This window comes from Macaca nemestrina, chromosome 18 (assembly GCF_043159975.1).
Source record: "Macaca nemestrina isolate mMacNem1 chromosome 18, mMacNem.hap1, whole genome shotgun sequence".
Lineage (NCBI taxonomy): Eukaryota > Metazoa > Chordata > Mammalia > Primates > Cercopithecidae > Macaca > Macaca nemestrina.
In genome coordinates, this window is record NC_092142.1 from 14564638 (window position 1) to 14577925 (window position 13288).

The 13288-nt window shown below is 38.1% G+C and overlaps 1 protein-coding gene across 11 annotated transcripts in view; it reads left to right on the forward strand.

Annotated features, from left to right (window-relative positions):
* The window catches only part of MRTFB (myocardin related transcription factor B), a 262686-nt gene that overhangs the window by 171764 nt on the left and 77634 nt on the right, over positions 1-13288 (forward strand). The window contains exon 1 of one of the 11 annotated variants that reach the window (XM_071084146.1): positions 8362-8753. The exons of 9 other annotated variants lie outside the window; for them this stretch is intronic. In XM_071084146.1, the coding sequence (XP_070940247.1) occupies positions 8633-8753 (121 nt within the window). In that variant the 5' untranslated portion in view covers positions 8362-8632. Of the gene's footprint in view, positions 1-8361; positions 8754-13288 lie in introns of those variants that run through there. One more of the 11 variants, XM_011717430.3, reaches the window with a different exon arrangement.

Here is a 13288-nt window from a genome sequence, read left to right on the forward strand (position 1 = left end):
CTGAGAAAGCTATGAGGATGGTAACATAGTGTAATGTTGAGGAAAATGAAAATGCTTTATGGAACAGAGGTGCAGGAGATTCAAAGTCAGTAAGAGATGAAGGAAACATTTTGGAGTTTATATGGCGGCATGGCATAACTTCATATTGGATTTGGTAGTCATCTTGGCTCCTTAACTTCTCAAGCTGTGCTTTTGTTGTTCTCTACCTTTGCCATAACTCCCAAGATAATAAAATAGGACAGTCAGTCAGATTAGGTAAACAAAGGCAAATGCTTAATTCCCACTTTAAGAGAGTGTTGGGTAAGCCAAGCACTAGGATCTCCTCTCTCCATTTGAGTTATACGGTAGACTAGTGTTTCACAAACTTAAGTAATATACAGACCTTTTAAAAACAGTTTTTAGATGATTAGTTTGACTTTTCAGTGTGTAGGGGGCAGGGGATTTTTTTTTTTTTTTATTTTCCCAGAGACAAGTTCTCACTTTATCGACAAGGCTGAGGTACAGTGGCACCATCTCAGTTCACTGCAGCCTTGACCTCCTGGGCTCAAGTGATCCTCCCACCTTAGCCTCCCAAGTAGCTGGGACCAGAAGCGCATGCCACCACACCTGGCTAATTCTTTTGTAGAGATGGGGTTTTACCATGTTGCCCGGGCTGACCTTGAACTCCCGAATAAAAGAAATCCACCCAGCTTCGCCTCCCAAAGTGCAGGGATTACAGGCATGAGCCACCGCGCCAGCCAGATGACTTAATTTTTGTTAATATAACATTGCTGAATTATGTACAATTATAAATGAATGAAGTGTAAACGCCTTGTACTTAGTAGCACTTATACAATGACAAAACTGAAACACTTTGCATATTAATTATAGAAATCTACAATGCTAATGAAATTCAAATCAATATTAACTTACTGTGACATGATGCATTTTTACATAAATGTGATTGCTGCTTGACACCTGACAGTGGTCCTTACTGCTCTATCACTGGTTTATGCTATCATGACTCATAGATCCCATTCCTTTTCTCTGTTCAAACTATTACAGTCTGGCTATCATTTTGCCTTCTCTGGGCTCAAACATGTCATTCTCACAATGTCTGGTTTTGTTACTGTATGACAACACTTGACTATAAAATACTCATCCAGGTGATCAAGGAGATTTTTTTTTCCAGGTTAACAAAATGAAAACAAATTGCATACATTTCCATAAGGAGTTCATGAATACCCAAGAATACATCTTTGGACTCGGGAAATTTATGTTCTAGTGCTTGTTCTACCAAATCCTGAGACTCTGTGATTGACTGCTTGACTAAGATTAGTCATTTGTGAGCAGGGGATAAGCAAGGAGCAATGGCAGAATATCAAGACATTGAAAGACTTTAGTGGTTGAGATAGTTTATCCTAAACTTAAAACTAAGTCTCAAGAGGATGCAAGTAGGGTATGAACTCTAGTAGTCTGGGGAGTGGTCAGAGGACTAGCCTGAAGTCGATGAGTAGAAAGCAGTGCTAGTCAGCGTGGTCCATTGTGCTGTGCCATCCTACAGGCTTTTTGTTATTCTCCTGTGGGGTAACTTGAGAAACCGGGAGTATTTAGAAACTTTGACGGCAGCACAACACTGGTGAGACGCTCAAGTGCTTGATTAGTGGATTCCTCTTGTTCAACAGAGTGCAGATTAGTCTGGTTATTACCAAACTGACGTGACCCAGTATACTGGCAATGCATGGTGGGACCACATATTGATCTACAGCAGATTGGAAGTTTTAAAATATTTCTCTTAACCACAGTTAATTACAGAAGCACTAGTATAAAGAACATTCTAATAAAAGCAAAAGAATGGGAAAGAGGGGAAAGTGGCAGTCAGAAATTGTTAAAAGCTATAGACTATATTCTTTAAGAGACAGAGATTGTGTCCCACATACACCTAACATGTCCCCAGTGCATAGAATGATCTTAGTAAATGCACTTTGGCCCTCAGTGGGTTACATTAATGAGGTCTAGACATATTTGTATCAATGAGGTGATGAAATGACATTAAAAGTCTTTCAAATATCCATAGCTAGGGAAGTTATCTCAGAATTTGAGGAAGACTGATCATATCATCTGAGGAAAGCTCTTTGTTGTAAATCTTGTAGCCAGTTGTATTTATATAAGTAACTGTAAAGCTTAGAAATGGAGAAAGGATTTGAATGACTTTTTCTAAGTTGATAAAAGTGTGTTCTGTCATTTCATGATTACTCATGCTAACGATTTGAGCAGGAAGAGACAAATGGCCCCAGTCTCTTACACAAGTGTAGTCAGAACGCTTGTGTTGCACACTGCCGCCATTTGTGTTGTACACTGCTGCCGCCATGTGAACGGCTGCCTGAGGAGCCACGCAAGCTGTCCTCTGCCCGTGCTGCCATTCCCTTGTCCCACACAGCACTCTCCCTCAGTCCGAGCACAGGCCAGTCATGAGACCATGCATGGGGAAATTCCAACCCTGAAAAACCTTCACTGCCTTTCATGTCCTCAGAGAGGGTGAAGCAAACCTGGCGGGGAGGGAGGTGCCGCATGTGCTAGTGTGCCGGTCTGTTCCGGGGTGGGGGACAACAAGCACAAATGACAAACCAATGATCAGACTGTTTTGCCCTGTTGAGGTGTTCAATTCTGCTGCAGTACTTAACTGTGAAACATGGATGTTTTCCTTCAAAATGTTATTACCCTAGAAAGGTCAGAAAAATGTATCCTTCCTTATGAAACAGCGGTTTTCATAGGGGCTAATTTGCTAATCTGTTTACATCTGAAGTACTGTATGTTCAGTATATATTTTTAAAGTGATAAAATGAAGGGCTTTTTCAATATATATTTTAAAAGTGATAACTGTAAAGAACTTTTAATACATGCTATCTGATTTGAGAGATAACACTCTTTAATTGTCCTTTGTTTAAAAAAAAAAAAATTTTAAATTAACAGTTGGAATTTACCATAACCATTTAGTAACGATCTAAAGGTATAGTATTTTACAGTGGTGTTTATAAAGTTAAAAGGAAGAAAAATATGGATCAAATATGTATTTTACTAAAAATATGGTAACAGGAAAAAAAATTTACGTGTACCCTAGACTGAAAATTTCCTTCCTTAATACATCCAATCTCATTATCTGTGTAGATTTTGTAATACTCTGACTCAGCCTTTGCGAAGGAAGTTGCAAAGTTTACTATTATTCACTTGAGTGAATAGCTGCTGAGGATCTATTACCAAGTACTGAGACACAGAAAATGAAAAGAAAAGGTCATCTTTACTCAATCTTTGTGTCAAGAATGCTACCAGAAAAGTATGCCTCAGTATTTCCCCATCTCTTTGCATTTGTTACTAATTATTTTATTCATTACTCTTGAATGTTTTTACATTGTGAAACATTGCCTAGTTGAAAATATTATCAGGTTTTTTCATAGTGCAGTACAGTATCATCACAGCAATACTCTTTTTATCAGTAGTTTTATATGCATATATTAACTCTGCCAAGTTTTTGTGTAAGTCCCTTGAGCTGCATTTGTTTGTATTCTGATTCCCTGAAGACTTTCTTGGATTGTTCCTATTCTCTAAGCCATACAGTTTTTCTCACACTTATTAAATATCTGCTTGGGGTGGTGGGAAAATGGACTTGATTTATGGTCATCTCTTTCATACTAAAACAGCTCTTTTTCAGTGTGCATACAAACACACACTGTGGAAGCAGATTTATCATAGCAGAAGTGACTTTCATCACATATTATTTGAAGTTAAATGTCACTCGTGACATTAGAGCCAAATGACAGTGAAGATGATGTACCATATATAGTAAGGAACAAGGGCAAACCTACTGGAAAGCAATTCAGGTGACAGTGGTGTGGGTTTCTCCTACTGAGGGATACTGCAGGTCTCCTCCATCTGTCCCTAATTCATCCCAAAAGGCATTTTGTGGGGCTGAGCTGGGCAGCTGCCCTGTGGGAGAGGGGGAGAGGCCCCTGCACAGTGTAGGGTGAAGAGGCCTCTGCACAGTTTTAGCCACGGCAGTGGCAGTGGTGATGTATACAGGGTGTCCATGAGTGGAGTGGCAGAAGCTATGGGAGACAGGTTTCTCCCTGTAGGAGAAGGGGCCACAAATACAGAAAAAAAAAAAAAAAAAGTGAACCTGTGTCACTGGAATGGAATTGGAGGCACTGGAATGAACTCATGGTTTTCAATACATATAAATAAATACAGACATATGTACTTAAATATAGATGTATATTTATATCCATTCATATATAGAGATATACATGTTATGTAGATGTGTGTGTATACATCCATATACATATAAACTCAGACATGTTCCCCAGCTCTGTCTGCAGAGAAGGCCTGGGAACAGCGACACCCTTGCAGCAGTGAGCACACCTAGCATTCAGACCTTGGGTTCTAAACAAGGCAGGGAAAAAGTACCAGATGAGCCTGGGACATCTTGTGCCAGGGAGTAAGAAGATAAGAAACTGCTCAAAGAATGATAGAATTGTGACAGTAAGGAACTGTGGGAGTTCCCACTAGCCAAATCTGGGACAATTTGGGCATCAAAATAAATAATGAAAGTCACAGATTATAAGCTATTGCATGAAATAGGAGACTGTAAATAGGGAACATAAACCATGTGAAGAGAATTTTTTTTTTCTTATAGCAGGATGTGCCACTAATAAATGAAGAGGGAATGATGGAGTTTTCAAATTCACCATTTGGCAACCATCATAGTGATAAATAATTTAGCCAAGTACACCAATGACTTGTTCTCAAAGCACCTTCCTACAGAATAATTATATACAAAAAGAATAATTTCGCCATGGAGAAATCTGGCCAGTACCAAGATGTCAAAATAAACATCATCAGTTTTGAGACAATTACTGAATATACTTGAATTTGTGTATTATCTGATAGGATGCATCTATTGCATCATTATTTCTGGGGTATTCCTGTTGAAAATGCATTACCAGAACCTTCATAAGGACACAACAGACAGACTCAAATTGAGGATAATACTACAAAATAACTGGACTGTAATCATCAAAATTCAAGGAAAGATAAGTGAAGAAAGACTGAGAGAATGTTAGAGATGGACAAAAACTAAAGAGACTTAAGAACTCAATGCCATATGTGATCCTGGTTTGGATCCTTTTACTATACATGATATTGTTGGGACAATTGATGGAACTTGAGGGCGGATATATCAGTGTTAATTTGTTTCCTCTTTTTATGTGTTTGCTTTTTTTCTTATCAATGTTAATTTGATATATCTATACTGACTAAGCAATATTTTGGTTCTGTAAGAGAATATCCTTGTTTGTAGGAATTACACACCAGAACACTTAGGGTAAAGAAGTATCATGTTAGAACCTATTCAGAGATGATTCTGGGGGAAATGCTCTGTAAATTCGAAATTATTTCAAAAAAAAATTTTAAATAACTAAATGTTCTTTCAGGCGCGTTCACCACTAGAGAAATTACTTTCTTTGAGAACTACAAAGACACAACTTTTGATATAAACCTATAGCAGAATAATGTGTTTTCTTGTTGGGATTTTGATATCTATTAGATATAAAAATAAGCATGCAGAGGTTTCTTAAAAGATAGCTTTTTAAAAACCCATTTAACACACACTGAAGATACATACACACACAGATATGGTAAAGAATTTTAAAGTGGCTGGTGTAGTTGTGCATCTACTCAGATTTATAGGCTTGTGGCCTAAAAACAGTTGGGCATTTTTCAGAATTTAAAAGCAACATCCTGAAATTTAAAAAAAAAAAAAAAAAAGTTGGAGTTTATTGTTTTTGCAAAGTAATTAAGCATATAGGCCCTGGAGCCAAGCTGCTTGCTTTGGAATCCTGGCCACTGCTTACAAGATATGCCACCTCTGACAAAGTATTTGATTTTCTTTTTTTGAGATGGAGTCTCACTCTGTGGCCCAGGCTGTAGTGCAGTGGCACAGTCTCAGCTCACTGTAACCTCTGCCTCCCGGGTTCAAGCGATTGTTTTGCGTCAGCCTCCCGAGCAGCTGGGATTATAGGTATGTGCTACCATGTCCAGCTAATTTTTGTATCTTTAGTAGAGATTGGGGTTTGCCATGTTGGCCAGGCTGGTCTCAAACTCATGACCTCAAGTCATTCGCCCACCTCGGCCTACCAAAATGCTGGGATTATAGGCGTGACCCACCGCTGATTTTTTTAAGCCTGCATTTTCCCATGTGTAGATCGGGAAAATAATGTTGAACTCACAAGTCTTGCAGTAGGATAAATGAGATAATATAGTCTGTAGCATACAGTGAGCACTAAATAAAGTTGGCTGCTATTATTATTTCATGAGTAATTAAAATGCTTTCATAAAATCATTTTAGTATGATTATGTTGGCTTGCTTTTCTCTCACCAGGAGTAGAATTACTAGGGGACCACCAAAGTCATGGCTTCTGTTGTTAACCCTGTCTCAAGATGAAATTAAAACCTGGAGCTGGAGCATATTCTAGAAGACAGAAAGCAGGGCAAGGCCACAGACAGACTTGGGCTTTGGAGAACTAAGACTGGTTAAATTCCATACCTGCTACTTACAAGCTTTGTGACTTGAGCCTTGGCATGTAAAATGTCTATAACGTACACAAATAATCATAGCGACCACACGGATTGTGGAGGGTTAAATTAGATGAACTTTGCAAAACATCTAATTAAGCGACCCACCTAAAGAATGTCCTCAAAGAACTATGGTTATTTTTATTACTCCTTTAAAAGTGCAGGAGTAGTTTCTTTAGAATACAAGTGTTGGGGTCAGAGATAGTAACAGAACGTTTGAGGGCATTTTTGAGAGTGTGATAAGCTTGTCAATATTTGTTCCTGCTAAGGTTTGGACTGCCAAGGATGGAGACTTAAATTGCTTCAGAAGGAATTTCAGTTGACAAGAAGCATGTCCTGTGAGATGCTGAAAAAGGATAGATAGCAATCTTTCTAGAACAATATGGGTTTAGTGCATACCAGCCTTGGAATCAAGGACAAAGGAGAGAATACTTCATCCAGTCCCACCTGTGTTTAAGTGGTGGAAAGAATTTTGATTTTTCTGTCTGTAAACATGTAAGCCTTTATCCCACAGGAGGGTTTCATCAGGTGCACGATTAAAATGTGTCTGTATATTTTCTTTTAAAGAGAAAATGTGCTTCCTTTAGAGAAGTTATTTAGTTGCTCATCTAAAATTAGTGACTCTTAGTTATTGACCCAGGACTTCTTTAGAATTCTGGGTATTATTAAAGGAAGTTTTCCTGATACACTGTCTTCTGCTTTAATTCATTCACTCAACCATGCTGCAAATGTTTATTGAGAACACCTAATATTCCAAGCACTCTGCTAGAAGTTATTTTTTAAAATTTTTTAAAAAGTGGACAAAACAGAACCTCATGTAACAGTATTCACAGTCTACTGCTCTTATAACCTCTGATGGGTTTTATGGAAACTCTTTGCAAAGGAACACACTTTGAACTATTTTTAAAAAATCAGATTATTTTGGCTACAGAGATATATATCTGGAGTATTTGGAGACAGGCTTATCTCCACATTTGCCTGGAATTCCTGTATCTAGAGATTTCCTGCCAGCAGTGTCCCTATACGCAGTGAACAGCAGCCTGTGACTTGCAGGAGAGGTGCCCATCCTTGATAGCTCATGTAAAATTAAACTTGGGCTGGTCGTTGGTTTACTCTGTTATGAAATAGAAGCTCTCAGTGTTGCCACTTTTAATGCATGGGAGGAGAATTTTCCTTAAAAAAAAATCATGGCGATGTTAACTCTCCCAGCCGACTAGTGGCACTAAGGAAAACTGCTGCTTGAGTCTGAATTGCCAAAGGAAGAAAGCTGCAATTACAGTACATTTCCCTATTACAAAGAGCATCGGCTTTGCCAGGAAGAGCCATATGCAGCACAAAGCACACCACAAAAGAACTTTGGTAGTGAAATGACTCTGTCTTCATTCACATATGCTGGTAGCATGTTTATTCAGTGTGTGCCTCTGCGGAGATAAGAGCCGCTTCCTTCAGATGCCCTAGACTGCCGTTTGTGTAGCTGGAGAACTTAATGAGTAATGGATGTGCTTGTCTGGCCAGTATAAAGTATTTCCACAGCCTGTGGCTGTGTTTATAGAGAGCGGGAGAGAGACCACAGGCAGCAATTTATCTTCTTAGGTATCAGCAAAGTCTTCTTTTTTAACAACTAGAAGATTTATTTTTAACTGCTTGACTCAGTGTTTGTCAGATGATTCGGACCATCAAACTGCAGATTGAAGTCCCCAGCGCGGGGGAAGCTGGAATGGCAAGGGAAAGGGGGCTGGCTGGGAAAAGGGGTGGGATTTTAGAATCGTGCCTGTGTGGCTCTGCCTCCCGATGTGGGAGAGAGTTAAGGGCTTCCAGCGGCATGAGTGTATTTGCAGGTCAAGCTGGGAACTAAAGGGTAATGGCTGCCTTCAGCTGCTTAAAGACATAATTGGCCAGTGATTGGGGTATTGTGGGGAGCAACCAGGGACCCAGGGACCAGAGTGTTCTGAGCACCACACTTCGCTCTTCTGCAAATTAAGCTTTTCTCCTGCTTGATGCTGCCTGTCTCCAGAAGCCTCTCACCATGATCGATAGCTCCAAGAAGCAGCAACAGGGCTTCCCAGAGATTTTAACTGCTGGGGATTTTGAACCATTAAAAGAAAAGGAATGCCTTGAGGGGAGCAACCAGAAAAGTCTCAAGGAAGGTCAGTCTCTCTGTGGACAGGGGCAAAACTGCCAAATTCATATTCTGGTCAGCCAACTGAGCGTGTCTGTCTGTTACCATGCCGTGTGTCTGCTCTCTCTGTTCACTCATGTACCTTACACGTTCTAAGTTCTTTGAAATGAAAGCTTAATGCTGTTCTGGGTAGCTGTTACTAAAGATTCATTAGCTGATGGAATTGTAGGGCTTTTGCAGTAATTAATACAGTAAGGGTACTTGTACAGCCTGTCCTCATTTTAGTAAAATCTTCCCAGGTTCATTTTGTATATTTTCTTCCTTTTTTTTCTCTTCCCTCTCTCTTTTCGGAGAGGCCATTTCCTTTTCTATGTTAGTGAGAACACTGCTTCTTTTAGGTTTCCAAACACATAATTCCAGCAAAATTCATTTTTTCAGTTAAGATACTTATGATTTTTACTGTTTAAAACCAGGAAGGTAGCTAGCTCTTAAATCCTAAATGATAGGTTAATTGGTTGTAATGCGCATAGCATCGTTTTTGTTTTAAAAAGCACATTGCATAGCTTCATTTTGTTTTGTAACAAAGCAAGCAAAGAATAAGCTTGAGAATAAATACGGTCGATTATTATTGTTAGTAAACACTGCACAGGCACCTCACTGACTGATTTAAGGAAAGAGCCAAATGTGTGGGCATTGCTGTCCTCTGTCCTGGCATACGGAAGCATGGCAAGACTGGTACACAGCTTGCCTTCCTGTAGCCAGTGTTGAAGAAATTCAGGGTCTACAGAGAGTAAGTTTTCCTGAATTTGAGACATGAGGGTCACTCTTCTCAATGCTTGTTTAATTTGAAAATTGGTTTCCTAGTCATCTTTGGGAAGCAAAAAAACCCACAACAACCCTTTTTCAGCTGCTGCCATCAGCCACCCCCTCGCCTCCCCGCTCGCTCTTGCCTGTCTTGTAGAGACCCAGAGAGTAAATGTACACTTAATTGGCCTAAGTAGTGCTTTGAGCTTCTTCTAAAAGACAAGAAGAAGAAACAAGAGTTAGACTTGCTGGAGTTGAACTACTTTTGTGTATGGGTAGGAAGAACTCCTAGGTCAAAATAAATGACACACAATGAAGTATAAATAGCTGTTGCTAGGAACCAAACAATGGAGTTGCCTCTGCTTGTGCACAGCATGTCTTACTGTCGATTTTTAGAAAAATCAATGCCAGTGGAATTTTGAGGACGCATTTCTGGAGACTCATTGAAGGAAACCTAAATTTCTTAAATCATTAATTTTTTAAAAGTTTGAGAATTATCTATCATTTAAGTCAAGTTCAAGTGTCAAGCTCCTAATAATACTATAAATTTAAAACATTTTTGTGTACTTGAAAAACTAGGAAAGTAGAGGAAAACAGAATAGGAGAAATAAAAAGATGTCACAACAGCAATGGGATTAAGGCACATAGAAAGCAAGGATTAAAAATATAAAAACAGAGTAAGGGAATCATCAACAGGAACCATAAAATAGAGTTGAGACAATTACATAATGTACAGATTCTTTCCATAACAATTCTGACCATGCTTTCGATTTATACAGGTGCAATAGTATAATGGCAAAGCAGCATAGACCCTGGAGTGAGAAATACTTGAATTCAAATCCTACATTCACCATTTACCAGGTTTGTGATCCTGGACAAGCTTACTACTCTGAGCTTTAACTTCCTCGTTTGTACAATGAGGAGAAACAATACCTAATGGTGATTTTATAAGATGCCTCGTTAATACCAGTTTCTCATCTCTCTTCTTGCTTTTTTCATATTTCTTTTTCCTTCTATTTAAAATTTAAATTTTAAAATCCTGCATATATTTACAAAATACAAGTCTTATATATCTTATTGTTTTGTTAAATTCATTGATATAAAGAGGTAGAGGTGAGAAACTTTAAAACACTCCACAGAAATAATCGGATGATAAAATTAATGTCTTTCTGTAGTTGCACTGAACTGGGTTTTGCTTTATATCTCAACAGACTAAATATTTCTACTCATTTAATAGATTCTACTCATCTAATAGATAGGGTTGAAGCTAAAATAACGTATATAGACATTAAGGGCGATTTGCTGCCTCAAAGTTAGTGACATTGAAAGGATTAGATCTGGATTTAATTAGAATGGAAAAAATAAAAATGATAGGCACTTTCAAAATTTGGAGTCATATAAAAATAACTTGGTTCTCTTTGCAAAACTGAACTCCCAAAATTCAGTATGTCACTGATCCTGCCTGCAGATGAACAACAATGTTTAGCTCATCAGATTTGTAGAATTTAACTTTGGGACAAACTCCTGGTTAACTTCATCTGCTTTTAAGTATTGGGTCCTGCATCGTTTACATGAATCCATGGAAGTTGATTGAGATGGCAGCAGTTGTTCAAATACTTTTGGTTAACTTTTTACTCTAAGAGACCCTGGAGTCAAATTAGATCTGTGCTGTTTTGTCAAAAGAGACAAATATATAAATGACTATTAATAATATCCCCAATAGTTTATACCTCATGTTTTAAAGGACACTGATTAAAAATATTTATCATATTTTATATCAACAGTGGTTTTCTACTCATTTTTGGAAAACTTGTTTTTGGGTTATTTGAAAGAGCAACCTTTAGAATTTTTTTAATGTCTGAATTATAAGTTTCTGGGTAATGAAGGAGGGATAAATTTGGGTTCATTTAATTTTTTAATCACATAGACACAAGCTTGGGCTCTCATATGTCTGATATGTGTCTACTCAGGGCTTGGAAGGCCACTCTGCTTCTCAAGTAGTTGCTTGCTTACTTCCTTATATTGGGATGTTTTAGAATCTTGTAATTGTTGACAGTGCTAGTTGGCTGAAATTATTATGAGGGGAAAACAGCCTTTATTAGCAAACATTGTAGGATTCAAGAATTGATGGAATGCCTTAACAAGAAAATTTAGCAATACCTTTTGAAAATTTAAAAGAGGAAAAAGTTCTAACTGCTGACCACCTGTGAATAGTTGTCATCACGCAGAGAATTGTTTGGATAATAAAGCATATCATCTCACAGCTTTGTTGATGCTTATATAAGCTTTTTGATAAATACCAGCCAGTGTATGTGGTTGGAAAATTTAATTATTTTCTCCTGTATGAAAGAACAGCAATAAATATCATGAATTCCCCTGAACAAATTCAAAATAGAAAATTCTCCTTAGACTAGTTTCTTTTGTCAAAGCAGCAATAGGAAATCTCAACTTTTAACTTGTCTACAAACGGCTTCAAACATTCTCTAATTACACTTAACATACATGAGCTTTTAATTTCTGGATCTACAACTAAGAAGAGTATTACAAACCACTCTCACATGACTACTGAAGAATTGATAATTATGAATTTTCAGGAAAAAAAATCAAATAAATTGAGATGATTTAATTCAGATAAATGTTTTAACCTGAGTCATTATTGAGATAAATGAATCATAATTCTAAAGCTACTAGCTAGTTATGTTCCATATTTATTATAGGCAAATGGATTTTAAGAGGAAAAAATGATATTTGATATAAAGGACTCTGTAATGGTGAAAAATAAGATACTACAGAAAGAAAATTGAGTTATGTGTTGATTACTTTGACTAAAACTGCCCTAACAGACAACCCCCAATCGCAGTGTTTTAACCATTCAAAGTGCATTTCTTGCTCAAAACATAGTCCAGTGTGGGCAGGACAACTATCCTAGACAGCTGTCCTCCAAGAAGTGACCTGGGGACCTGGGCTCCTGTCATTGTGTGGTTCAACCATGAGTGTCAAGGGAGTGGGGAGGAGTTACAGACTTGGGGGGCCACATTTCCAGTTCTGCCACACACTGGCTAATAGCCAAGATGAAGTACGTGAAAGCTTATGGTAGGTGGCCCAGCCAGCAATGCAGTAAATTAACATACTGTACTGGGATGTGTCTGTGGTAGCTTTGAGAAGAAAATGAACATTTGTCTGAGATATTATGAATAATCCAACCTGGAAATACATCAAGATTAAATAAATCACTTTACCAAAGCACCAGAACTTTTTTAAATGAAGGAAATTATGCATACTCTACCTGTACTGTCAACTCTCCATATATGGCTGCTTAAATTTAAAATAATTAAAATGAAATAAATTGTTTTAAAAATTGAGCTCCTCAGTCACATTAGCCACATTTCAACTACTCAGGAGCTACATGTGGCTAGTGGCTGCTGCATTGAACATTTCCATTTCTGCCCTCACAGAAAGCTCCGGACAACGTTACTCAGTGCTTTGCTCCTCTCGCTCCAGCCTTGCAGGCCCTGTCTCTTAAAACCCAATTCCTGTGCCTTTTTTTAAAGAAAGGCACTTGATCCCATCAGCTAATGATAATTTCTTCTCTCCTGTGTATTCCCAGTAACTGTATCTGTACCATTCTATGGTATTTCACCTTATGCTCGTGTAATATAGATCTGTACTGTCTTTGCTATTAGCCCCATAATATTTCTTGGGGAAAGAATTCTTGTCTGGCCTATTTTTCCCCCTCATCCCCCAATGTCCTGCATCTCA